This window comes from Xiphias gladius, chromosome 20 (assembly GCF_016859285.1).
Source record: "Xiphias gladius isolate SHS-SW01 ecotype Sanya breed wild chromosome 20, ASM1685928v1, whole genome shotgun sequence".
Lineage (NCBI taxonomy): Eukaryota > Metazoa > Chordata > Actinopteri > Istiophoriformes > Xiphiidae > Xiphias > Xiphias gladius.
The window spans coordinates 10,755,922-10,769,964 of record NC_053419.1 but is presented as its reverse complement, the minus strand read 5'-3'; the positions used below and the strand labels follow the sequence as shown (position 1 = coordinate 10,769,964).

Here is a 14,043-nt window from a genome sequence, read left to right as displayed (position 1 = left end):
TCAAGGACAAAGTATTCTGTTGGTCCACAACTCTGAGCCATATATTCCTGAGATCTGGTGACTGGGTGGCCAAGGAGGATGTTTGAAAGCACTTCTGGATTTGTCTTCCAGATTGCATCAAGTCATTGTGATCCTGAAAACAACCTTCAATTGGGTGGCCACCCACATGCTCTCAGCCAGCTTGACTGGAGAAGGACTGCAGCGCATGCTCTATGGGCCCAAAAACATGCGAGCGCTAGGAAGCTTCTGGAAACATGGCGGACGCTTTTCAGATCACGTGCCAACTCAGCAGCTTTCATTAGAAAGAACTGGGGGCCATCTTTGAATACATCCTTGCTGTTACTATGTTGATGTGGGGACTTTTCCTAATAAATCAGAAAAGGAGTGAAATCAGAGGTGTGTTGAGCTTGAGCCCACCTACTGGTATATTAGCATTTCCCATATAAAAAGTGATTCGAACGTAGTGACCACACAGTGATCCTCCCATAATATTACGGTACAAATGCTGCTTTATTTGTCTGTATGCCACTACTAATGATATACTATATAAGGTTGAGTCGCGGTCCAACTCATAACCATTTATGTCCTCGTGAGCGCTTTTAACAGAGGAGATGAGGTGTAGTAGAGTGCTGCATGAACTGCTGTCAGTCACCAGAATTGGATTTCCCCACGTGGGTCTACTGTATATAGCAATCATGATGCAAGATGACAACACCAAAATCGTCCAATCAGTGAGCTACCTGTCAGTCCTAATGACTTGCTTACAGCTCTTGTCTCTTTTGTAAAATTGAAAGCCAGTGTGAACATGAACTGCGCCAGAAACAAAGAGCAGCAATGGATCTGAATACATGAATGAATTATCATACAAACTCCAGACAAGAAGGCCTCAGCCGGCCAGTAGATTTAAACCCATGATCTTCTTGCTGAAGTACAGTGCCAACCGCTGCACCACCATGCTGCCCTCTTCTTGTCAACAGCTGTCTATAAACCTGCCTCTGGCGTGTAGAAATCATCTTTAATTGTGCCAAAAATGTAAGAAATGTGGTTTACTAGAGGGTCGACAGTAAGGAAGACTAATAGCTGATGATATATACTGACTCAAAGGGAGCAGAGGAGGGGAAGGAGACATCTGAGATATGGTTAGCTAAGATCAGGGCCCTGAACACTGCTTAACACTGGCAAGCAATTTATTACTCATTGACTGAACAGATGCCTCGGACCAACGGAGAAATGCAACTCAACTGTTCGAAAACGACTGAGACTGACTGACAGTAAGCTCACAAGTCCTGTACTGCGTTTGCCCGTAGCGCTTGTGAGAAGGATTTAAAGTATATTGCCACTGCAGCTCTCTCAGCTATTCAGTTCATATCAATTATCAATAAAGAATTTTCCCTCCAGCACCTATACAGTCTCACCCTACCGCTCACAGATATACGAACATCTCACAGCGTATTGCGGGAGATAAAATGAAAGCAAGGGCAGAGGAATCAACACCTCCAAGGATATTATTTATTTCATTTTTTTTTCCTCACTTTTTCAGAAATAGTGATACAAAAGCAGGGAAGACCAGTGTTCATAGAATGTAATCTTTTTATGGTTATGGCTCGGGAAAAAGTCACAGGAGCCAAGTTATTCTGCACTGCGATGTTCAAGTTGGAGAAAAGTCAGAGCAAGGTGCTGATAACTGAAATGACAGGGGATGTGATAGAATGATCAAAAAGATGGAAAATTACTTTTTTTTCCCACCAGTGAGGAAAAAAGGCAGTCTTTTCAGGTGCAGCTGTTGAAACTTTTTAAGGGAGGCGAACGTAGATGAATAAAACACTGCACCTTATTTACAAAATCATTTACTTTGATCATTTTGTCTCACCTACACTGCTCACTCAGTTTTTTAAAGAAAAGTGCGTGTTAGTTGAATCTGGAGTATTTTTGTGAGTATGAAATAAGCTGAATAATCAACTCCTCTGTCTTCACTGATTTAAAACAATTGGCAAAGCAGCTACAATTGCAGTATTCTGCCATGGCCAGGAGTAAGAAATACCACTATTGATTATTAAATCAGAAGCTGCAGTGATTTATCCTCTCCTCATTAATTAGATATTGATTTATTACCTGTTGGCCTGACAATCTGTTGGATTTTATTATTGTGTACTGTGAGCCCCAAATACTTTTAGTGAGACTAAATATTAAGCCACTGTTGTTTCTCCCTCCAAATACTTTATTGTTTTTTAAAATTAAGAGAAGAAATGCCAAAGTCAGCAGTGGTAAACTGGCCGTCCCCAATAAAAGCCTGTCCACATTCTAAGGACCCCTCTCCTGTTGCTGGAGGTCATTTGATTAGAATAAGCCAGAGAGCTGCACTGTGCTGGACCGTGGCCCTAGCTGGCCAAAGAAAAGACTCGAGACAGACTGACAGAGTGGGGCAAAGGGTAAGAGAAGGCAAGCCAGTGAAAAATAAACACACAACAACAAATTACAGAATGGGAAGGCTTAGCTTCAAAGTAAAGCCTGACTGACATACATAGAAGCTTCATCTTGGGTCCTGAAGGAGGGAAGAGAGAGAGATTGGGTGGCAGGAGTGAAATAAAGTTTGTGTGTGACTGTTGTACAGAGGACATGCACAGTGTGTGAGTTATTCATCCAGGGAGTGTTGCTCTTTCTCTGCAACACTGCCTCATGCTCACAGTTGCAAACCATGCCATGACTCCTACCCTGGCCACAGAGCCACTGCAGAGGAGCAAATGGTGGTTATCTAAACCGCTCGAAGGAAGCTTGGCCGCAGTTTTTGAGCAAGCTTCTGGTTGCTAATGTATGCAGGCTGGAGTCAAACCGATACACTGGATCGCAGTGTTTCACAGATATCTACACATTTCTCTCTATATGTGCAGATAATCTGGAGTCACAGGAGTTGCGTGCTGACATGTCCTTACTTTATGATCTACATATCTTAACATAGTCTGTTGAGATAATATAAGTTTATGTATTTTTGAAAAGCAAAGCAGGGTAGATGAGCAGGGTAGATAGATAGATCAGCAAACATAAACGAGATTTCCCGGCTTCTAACATGAAAGCGGTTGCAATTAACTTTTTTTTATAATAACAAATAAATAATTATTTTTAATGTGTAAAGAGTAACTTGTAGTGATGAATTATCACCTGACTCTGCAGTTCCTCTCAGCTTTACAGAGCTTTATAACTTCTTTGAAAAGTTTTCTTTGACCCTGACTGTACCGTTTTAGTTCACAGACAAATTATCGACTAGCTGGTGAACATAATGGAGCATTGAGCAGCTAAGGAGTCAGATATTTCCTTCAGAAGTTAATGGAGACGAAAAATAGAGCCAAAAGGAGAGAATATTGGACTTGGCATCCAGGTGGCCAGAAACATGTTTTTGCTTATTACAGGCACTGTATTGATTACAGCTGAGACAATTTGTTGATTAATCAATCAAGTAATTCATCAGAATATTGATATGGAACTATGTTGAAAATCGATTCATTGTTTTTTTTGTTTTGTTTTGTTTATTGTCTTGTCTGTTTTTTTTTTTTTTTTTTACATTTTATATACCAAACAATGAATTTATTAATCAATAAAATAATCAGCATTTAATCAATAATGATGATAATCATTTGCTACGGCCCTAATATCAATCTAAACACATAAGTTGGTTGATATGTAATAAGAAATTGAAGTACAGAAATGGAAAAGATACGTTTGAGGAAATTTAGAAACTGTGTCAACATTACAGTTTTAAAAAATTTGCATAAGTTAAGCAAATGTCATTGGTATCCGCTTCGAAACTCTAGTATCAGTTGGGCTGTAATGCAGGCAACTGTGAGACAAAAACAAAAACAAAAATAACAGAAAATGCAGCCTTCTAAATAAAGCCTTCTAGCTAAATAAACAACACAAAAATTGTTGTTGTGTTGAAAAGAGGTTCCTAGTTCTGATCTCTCGATCAGTCTCATGTCTCCCTCAGACTTGAGGAATAGTATGATCAAGGCGGGATGAGAAACAAGCCCGGTGCATAAAGCTGAATCCACCGGGGGTTGGAGCGAAAGTGAGAATTAATGTTGTGAAAATACACAACAGGACTTAATTAAGCTATAAGGGGCATTATGGCTGCATGCAGATGGCTAATGCTGCCAGGAGGACACTTAGCATACCAAGGGATAACCTCACTGCACAGCCTATTAGTGCTCTGCCAGGCCATTTCCAAATACAGCTCCTGACAGTGTGACTGATGGCAGGCGGCTGGAAAACCGCTGGCTGGTCCTGATGCCGCGATAGCACTGTGTGTAAATTACAGATATGAGGACTGCTTTCTTTTTATCTGCTTAACTTGCCTGCAGAGGACACAACTTATTAATTCTGTTGTCCTTGTTGCCTAAGTCTGTCACTGTCTTTCCAACGCTAGTATGGAGTCAGTATGGAGAGCAACATTTGACCAAACCCTAATTATTCTAGACAAAGGTACTCACCCGTGACCAAAGAAAAAAAAAAAAATCTGATGTTGAGCCTCCTGCTAATGGCCCTGATTATAATGATGTGGGACCGGGAGCACAAAGCTAATGTTATTGAGTTTGAAAGGCAGTTTCAGAGGCTATGAATAAAATGCTAATGATAGCGTTTGGGATGTACTGTAAAGAGCTATGGGGGCCACACTGGCTGTCTCTTCTAATGAGAGAACAGAGAGGCACAGCGCGGCAAGAGAGAGATCAGAAATTCATGGGAGGACGCAGTAAAAGTAGTGCACTCTCAGTTGGCATGTTCTCTCTGTGTACTGTCTTTCAAGCTTGTTAACGAAACACTGTGCCTGTCTCTCTTCCCGTCTACCTTGTTGGTTCCAGGTTGCACTTTGTACAGTTCAGAATCACAGTCTTCTCTCTCTGATTCTGATTCTCCCTTTAGAATCCAAATAAACAATATCATATTAGGCAAACAAAGTACAGACATTTGTCTTTTGTAACACCAGAGCTGGCATTCACAACTTGAGTTCAGTGAGTTCATAATATCAGGGTTAGGCTTCTCATACAGTTTGGGTAAAAGAGCATCATGGTGACAGCGTTTCTATAAGTAAAGATAACTTTCTCCTAGTTTCTCTCCTTCAGTCTCCAATTTTGATCGCTTGAGAGTTTTCAGGCTATTAAATCTATCGATGTAAAATATTTCAGGCACAGAAGCACTGGGGGTACAAAAAGTCCTTACCTGAAGACACCGTTGAATCTGTTATTGAATCCTCAAAACATACTCCTCTTAAATCAATTGAAAATTCAGCCTGCTGCTGATACCAATCAACTTGTACTTAAGATTTTTCCAATATAAAGTGTCATTTCCTGACGTTAGCGCAGCAATTTGTCTTATTCTGTCCTGTTGGAAGATAATGATACATTGAATAGCCCTGAAACCAGGGAAATTGCTTTGAGAACAAGTGTAATTATCCTAATGCTGGTATTCTTCTTTCATTTTCAGAAAAATTAATGCTTAAACTGAATGTTAAATTACTTTTTACGATAATGTTTTCGTCAGCGTGTTGAACACTGAGCTTTCTAAAATATCCAGTCTAGTCACCAAAGACACAATACTGTGAATGATCGATTTGACTACACTACAAATTGCTTGGTTTAATATCCTCGAAAAGGACATGTTCTGAAATGATGGGCTTATGGTCCATTGCTTCAGGATGAGTACCCACTGCTGATCTTTCTTGCCTTTACGCAGTGATTGCAGGCACTGGGAACATGAATGAATGAGTTTAAGAAATAACCCTCCGCTAACAACTTATTTGGCAGGTTGTTCCTAAACTCGCATACTGTTATTATACCGTCTAAATCTACCTTCTTCTCAACTTAGTTTAAGTACTTCTTTAGACTCTTCCATGTCTTTCCTCCTGTATTTTTAGTGTTTAAGATCTTTTTGACCTCAGCATTTCTCCATTGCTGCTAATGTATTTGTCACAATTTCAGTCAGTCATCCTTGAGGACAGTTTACAACAGCTGTCAAATCAAGACGGCCATGTAGAAAAACCTGAGTCCTTTATTTCACGTTTGGCAGGCAGATTATGGTAAGAGTGTGTACATGTGTTTGCTTTTCTGTGGGAGTGTAGGCCAGAAGCGATCAGAGAGAGATGAAAGTTTCATTGAACAGGGGTGTCTGGAAGTATGTACACAGACGAGCACTGCTACGTGCCAGCGATGATTGGTGTCTGCCTACAAGTTCTGCTGCAAAGGTAAAGATTGATGTCAACTAATGAAACCCAGTTTAATTAAACTATTTCTTGACTCAGACTTATATGCCTTTAATTCAATAGTTGGGTCTGAAATTGCGATAGTGCACACGCTTTGACAGTGCATATTTAGAGGTGCAGTGTACTCGATGAACAATACTGTCAATAGTTAAGTAAATAGAAGATGAACTGAGCTCCGAAAGGCATCGAGTTAAAAATGAAACATTTTTTTTTTAACATTTCAAGCAAGATTAGTGTATTATTTTAGTTTTGTACAAGTTTAGAGTGAAAAAAAGGAAAGCACTGTACAAAAGTTAGGGCACAAGATATTTGAGCTGTCGGATAACTTTTACCGAAGTCTCAGACTTTAATTAGCTTGTTAGATCTATGGCTTGTTCACAGTCATCGTAAGGAAAGGTCAGGTGATGCACATTTTAAAGCTTTATAAATACTCTGACTCCCTAAACCTTGTCCCAACAATCCTCAGCCATGGGCTCTTTCTAAGCAGATGCCTAGCACTCTGAAAATCAAAATAATTGATGCCCACAAAGCAGGAGAAGGCTAAAAGAAGATAGAAAAGTGTTTTCAGGTAGCCGTTTCCTCACTTTGTGATATAATGAAGAAATGGCAGTTAACAGGAACAGTGGAGGTCAAGCGGAGGTCTAGAGGACCAAAAAAATTTCATGAAAAGAAACCCACTCCAACTGTTAATCACGGGGCTGGATTAATCATGCTTTGGGCTTGTGTTGCAGCCGGTGGCGCAGGGAACATTTCACTGGTAGAGGGAAGAAGGGATTCAATTAAATACTTGCAAATTCTGGGAGCAAACATCACACCATCTGTAAAAAAGCTGAAGATGAAAAGAGGATGGCTTCTACAACGGGATAATGATCATACACACACCTCAAAATCCACAATGGACTACTGCAAGAGGCGCAGGCTGAAGGTTTTGCGATGGCCCTCACAGCCCCCTGACTTAAACATCATGTCAAATATGTGGATAGACCTCAAAAGAGCAGTGCATGCAAAACGGCCCAAGAATCTCATAGAACTAGAAGCCTTTTGCAAGGAAGAATGGGCAAAAATCCCCAAACAAGAAATGAAAGACTCTTAGTCGCTACAAAAGGCATTCAGAAGCTGTGATACTTGCCAAAGGGGGTGTTACTAAGTACCGACCATGCAGGGCGCCCAAACTTCTGTTTGTGATTTTGAAACTGTAAAAGATGGAATTAAAAAAGTCGTCTTGCTTAAAATATTAAAGAAATGTTTCATCTTTAACTCCATGCCTTTTGGAAATCAGGTCATCTTTTACTTGCTTAACTATTCACAGTAACAGAAATTTTGACCAGGGGTTCCTAAAAGTATAAATGCCAAGAAACTGAAAATGACAATAATGAAGAAATGAAAACGTGGTTACAGATAAATGTAGCACAAAAAAATGATGAGCCATCTACTGTAGTGTCACATTTGCAAAATTGTATCACCTTATTGCTGTTGATATTCGCTAAAGTGAAAATGTCACCGACAGACCAGATGACATAAACACAAACATGCTATTTACTTAAGTTATCAACCCTGCATGATCAACATTTCTTAATAACAAAATATGAAGAGCCTCTCCAACCACAGCAAGTGCTCTGTTTTTGGTTTTCATTTTGCACCAGACAGATGGATACGAGAGAAATTTCATGTTCTTTAATAGGCTATTTAATTGTCAGCTTGTACAAGGGCAAAGTTAACCTTAATTGTTGCAGTGTATGATTTTAAGTTTCTTGAACGTTTACATATAAGTAAAATGAAGTTACTTTTATTTGGCCCAAAGTCCAAAAATAAAAAATCAAAGTTGTGGCTGTAAGTTATTTCTAAGTTGGAGTGAGTTAACAGAAATGGAAACTCCTAACTTGGACAAACTTGAAGGAAAAATCAAATTTAAATTCTCTAGCCTTGACATGTTGAGATTTCTTGACCTGCTCATGTGTACAATGCAAAATCCTCAAAAATGTCCTCCCTGCAGGGACTCCCTGTTCATTCCAGATAAAACTTCAGTGTATTTCTGATCAGGCTGCACCATGTACACCTCCAAAATCCTCTTCATGTGTCTCATCAGTCATATCGAAAACTACAGGCAGAAAACATTTTTCTTAGTTCATCTCTTTACTTGAAACAATCCCTCTGTTTTGATTATAGAGCCGCACTCTGGGGGTGTTTTTGTATGCCGTTGTTATTGCCTGTGTTTTTTAGATACTGCTACAGTGTGACTATCATTTTAAAAATGTGTATAGGTGGTTCTAATCATCATTTATCATTATAAATGTTTTTTCTATTTATTAAATCAAATTTTCCATGTGGAATTCAATCCCTCTGTCAGCACTATGTTTATTAGAAATGCAACTATGCAACGTGACTTAGTTTGTCAGTTTATCAAATACAAATGTAATTTCCACATAGACAAAGTAAACTGCTCACTTTTAAAAAGACAGTAAAAGTTGAGAAATGTAGTCGAAGTCTCAAGGCTACTCCACTGGCCAGAAACCATAAATCAGTGCTGAACTGCTGCCTCACCAAATTTCCATAATAAGTTTATGAAGTGCTCGAAGGTATTTGATTTTTACGTGGCCATTATCAGTGGGGAAAGTTAAAACTGTTCTTATCTCTTTGCAGCATACTGAATGGTTTCCTTTCATTTAGGAAAAACAATTATTCAACAATTTATCATGTTTACATAGTAATTATCATAATACAATTAGCAATCTGAAGCCACTTGCCAATTCATCCATGTTTGGGCTGTCTAAATCAAAACTCAATTAACTTCTCAGTCAGCAAGCTAAGACCTTACTGAAAAAACTAAGAGCTGACAAATTTGGGACAATTTGAAAAGGACAAACTCTGTTAAAAAAGTACCCAGGCCCAAGTATTTTTAAGTGGCCACTGGATTGCAATAATTTATCATAATGCTTCTATCACCATTAGTTAAGAGTCTAAACGCGTTGATGTATTTTGAACAGTCAAAAGAGAGAACAGTCCATTCTGCACCAGATTTGTCTTACTGCATGCAGAAATCCACAACAAGCTGTGCGACTGTCAAAAAATAACGTATAGCCTTGAGGCTAAGAAGCCCTCAGCATGGAGTAGAGGATGGTTCTATGACAAAATGATATCTGTTGCTAGTCATGAAGTCTATTATCCTTTGTGCATGCCCAGTATCAGATATACACTATAAAAATGGGAAAATATGGCCTTTAAACAGAATAGCTGTATTTCTTCACTGTCTTTGTCACTCCTTAGATAAAAGTTACAGTATTTGTTCTCCAACAAGTGGAGGAACGAATCATTCTAGGAAATATAATGTAGTATTTTGTTTAGCTGTTCAACTCATTCTGTCAAAATCTGAGGTTTGCTTCTCTTTCCTTATCATTTTCTCCTCTGCTTTCTACTGCTTTTAGAGGTAGGGAGTCGGGGGGTATGGCGACAGTGACACATTCTTCTTTTGTTGCCTCTTTACTCCAGCACACTGGATTTGAAATGAAACAATAACTATCTCAGCTTTAATCTGAGGGTGTTTATATCCACATCAGTTGAAGGGTATAGGAATTATGGCCTTTTTTATACATTGTTCCCCAGTTTTGGGGGAGAGACAATAATTTCACAAGTTAGCGGCTTAAACTCTAAACTAATTTTACAATCGGTAAAAATTATTTTTTCAATGAGATCTGAACTCTATGACTGCCAGACATCAGAAGACACTGGCTTTGGGTTTTGCTTTTTGCTTTCAGGACAACTGACTGACTCGGCCAGTCAAGAGCATTCAACTGTTTGGCTGTTTTTAAAACAAAAAACAAAAAAACAAACAAAAAAACCATAAAACAACATCCTTGGCTCCCTTGTCGGTATGTTTTAGATCATTGTCCTGATATTGGGGTACCTTGTATGAAAAGAACTGTGTGCCCTACATTGTTCCCAAATAAGGGTGCAGCACCCTCACCCTCACACCCTGAGCTGAAAGTTAGCATTTTAACCTCATAGTCATATTATTTTATTTCAAAACCAATGTGCTAGAGCGTGGCTAAAAGAATAAAGAACCCAAGATACTTTCTGGCTACACAGTATGATCTTTGTTTGATGTCCTGCCGGTTCCACGCAGTCCCTAGTAACCAAGACATGACCCAAATTATATTCAGTCTTATCAGATTAGTGGTGTCCCATTTTTTTTTGCTGCAAGCCTCAGGTCTGTGAATCAATGTCTAACACCTAAGTGGGTCTGAGCGGACTATCTATCCACTCTGATCATGTGATGTGCCCTAATCATTGCAGAAATTTTTTGTTTTGTTTTATTTTGTTTTTTTTGGGGGGGGGACAATAAGTAGAGTGTAAACTGTGAAGTGCAGGAAAATTGACTTATTGTAATTTGACTTTTTCTTGCTTATTTCAATGTTGGTCTTCTCTCTGAGTTTGTTTAGATGGATCGGGTCTGTATTGGAGTCCCTTTCAGATCAGGTCCCTGTTTTATTTAAAAGTAATTTATAAACTCCTGTTCTGGTTTGTTTTGGACTGGGCCTAAAATTTTAGACCTCTGCAAACCTCTAGTTTGTGTATGCCCCGAGAGGTTGAAGTTTATATAACAGTCCATGTTGTTGTGGTAGAATTTGCATACTTGGACCACTGCTGAAGTTTTCATATTCTTCTGCATAATCATTTAGAAAAAGGATGAGGCTGCTTTGTCAGACCTGTCCGGTATTTTCAAAAAACATTTCTCCGTCGTCATGAAGCATTCAGGCCTTAACCTGCTTTAAAAAAGACTTTACAGGACTACTAAGAGCCATTGCGCCACTTAGAGAAGCACAAATGTCTCCATGCACACAAGCTTCCACTTCCACAGTTCAGCCACCCACTCCTCACCATGGCTAGTGGCACGATGCCACCCAAGTCCTGTGGTGCCAGGCGGATGAGGGTCTGCACCTCACTGGTCAGGGTGCGGGTGAGCGGATACTCGACCTGCCACGTCACCTCCCTCCCCCCCTGAATCACCATCAGCCCGTTCACCTCCAGATCCACTTGCAGCACTCGCTGGTAGCCCGCCGCCTCCACTCTGCAAGGAGATTGAGGGAAAGATGTGTGTCAGGACTGGATTTAGATAAAAGAGCAGGGTAGAAAATGATAGGTAGCAATCGGAATGGCACAAGCGAAAGGATAACAACACAGAATAAGGTGGGGGTTATAAGGGATGAGAAAGTAGCAGGGGAATAGATAAGGTAAAGGAAAGAAAAGGAAGAAGCAAAACTAAAATCAAAGAATAATGCAAACACAATAGGAAAGGACAAAATCTGGACGAAGATGTAAACAGTGCCACTATGAATGAAGGAAAGGATACATGAGAAAGTGAGTGAAAAAGGAAGGGAGGATTTGGAGAGGAAGAGATGAAGGGAAACTTCTGTTTTCCCTTCATCTCAAAATTGGTATTTATTGTCCATTAACGTGACTTTTGTACGGAAAAAGGGACTGAAAACCACTACTACATGTAGATGTTCTACAGGGATAGGCTATTTTTTTCCTAAAATTTAAGCAACACATCCCTCATCTCAGAATCTGGTATGAAACTAATCGCAACAATATTGAAATTCATTCTCACATCCACACAGAACCATGATGCAGGCGAAAAAAAGCAATTTATTTTTCCTCTTACAATATGGAGCCTCTCTTGCAAAGATTGCCAGGGCCAAGCAAATAATTTTCTCTCAGCTGATGGAGGTGCAAACAAAGCAGAAAAACAATGAATGCAAAATAAAATCCTCCAAACTTATTTGATTTGCTAAGTGCTAGGTTTGATCAAGCTGCCGCCTCTCCCTCTCTCTCTCAGGTATTGTTTGTTGCAGTCAAAACACAATGCTACACCTTTTCCAACAACCAGACACACATACTGTCTTGAAAAATACAATTCACACTCGCGTCTCTATAAGTGGCTCATAGAGCTAAACATTCATGCAGCGTAACACTGTTTCTTTAGATGATGGTGAAAACACAAGTTAAAGGCAATTTTGGAAAATAATCACAGAGGCAATAGATGTACTGTGTGTGTTTGAACAAAAAAGACAGCATGTCTTGCGCATGCTGTCTCCTCATGCTCAAGACAGCATACTGTCTTGAGCAGTATGCTTGTTGTTTGGTTGTCACACAATTAAAACAAAGCTGGAGAGAGCCCAGTTTGAGCATGAGGAGGGGGTAGTTGGGTGTAAGATCCAAGGTTTTCCTTGAACATAATTTGGCCAAGCCTGCATTTAAAACTCCCCCATCTCCCTTTTATGCGTTTGCACTTCTGACACTAGCCTCACTTTAAAGTGCAGATTTAAGGATCCACTCTGGTAGGAAAGTTTAAGATAGAACATTTTTGGAAGCTGAAAATCAGTGTGGATGAAAACAGCTTTAATAGCAATTCTGGGTCAGGGAGGAAAAGCTTTTCAGTTTCAGTGGGTAATGCTCTGAATGATGCTAAATATGTTTCCAAATTACCAATGGGAGGCTTTGGCTCAGGGTGATCACGTGTGAATACTGGCATGAATGTGGCCACAGTGAGCACTGTTGAGATGCAGTTCTGTTCTTGAAAACCGGGAATTACACAGGTATGCTGAGGTGCAGTAAACCACAGCTGGTGATGGTATACTTAAACTTATTATACACAAATCGGTCGAATTGTTGCACTGGGTAACATGTTTCTTGATTTTGATAACGATGGGCACTGTAGTTTATACTCAGTCAACGCCACATACATGTACACTGTCCTGCTGCTGTAAATACTCACTAGAGGAGAAAATGTGCATTAATCCGCAGGTGAAAGTAGTCCCCAAAAAATGTAATATTTACTCACTGCTATTTTAGGAAGTTACTGAGCCTTTAAAAAAAAAAAAAAATTAAATTAGATATGTGTGAACTGTTTATAAAGATCTTATGTGAACTGAGGATTGTGAAGTATACTGGAGTATTGAGAGATGGACAAATGCATTGTTGGGAGGGGATTTGTGGACAGTAAGAAAATTATACCAGCCTTATAATGTATTATTCATTGAGCAAACTTTTTCAGTATAAAATCAAGTCGTCTTTCTGCAAAAGATTTACTGTAGAGTAGGAACAGGAATTTCTCACACACTGTCATTATTCCCCCTCTCTGTCACATTTACCCATATTGTCCCCACTTTACATTTATGTTCAAATAAGTTTAAAATTATAAATAGTTCTGTATTTGCATTGTTGATATTGGATCTTGGGCACTGTAAAAATACCTAAGTCCAAAACCAGCTAAGGGATTTACAGTATAAAAATATTCAAAAGCATCTCCAATATTCCTACAAAATCAGGAACGTTGTTGTGATTGAGTTAAACATCAAAAGCAAAACAGAGGAAATAAACTGCTGAGAGCAAACATCTCACACAACCCACACCGTAGATTGTAGTTATACAGTTATACTGTTACCCATATGAATTGATTTATGTTGAAAATCCCCACTTTTGGGTTTGCGGCTGTGGACTGTGTGTATCTGTCACTCGCTTTGCGCTCAACTCCATCCATCACTTTCTTTTCCTTTTCAGTTTCTTTCTCAGACAGAAATTCAGAGGCCTGAAGAGCCGCAGTGGGACATCCTCGACTGCCTGGCAACATGCTGGGCTCAGGGCTAGTGACTGCAGTGATTATGTGGTTTACGCTTATGGTGTACAATTATAGCCAAATCAATTATCTGCAACACACAGTCCAGTTTTACAATGAAGCTGCAAACAATCAGGGGTTTAGTGCTGAACACTAAAATTGAACTCATATTCAATCTGTTTTT

The 14,043-nt window shown here is 39.4% G+C and overlaps 1 protein-coding gene across 1 annotated transcript in view; it reads right to left on the bottom strand.

Moving 5' to 3' along the window:
- The window catches only part of si:dkey-112m2.1 (transmembrane protein 132C), a 140,218-nt gene that overhangs the window by 25,171 nt on the left and 101,004 nt on the right, over positions 1–14,043 (bottom strand). Inside the window, exon 5 of the mRNA XM_040156506.1 lies at positions 11,123–11,312. Within this exon, the coding sequence (XP_040012440.1) occupies positions 11,123–11,312 (190 nt within the window). The remainder of the gene's footprint in view (positions 1–11,122; positions 11,313–14,043) is intronic.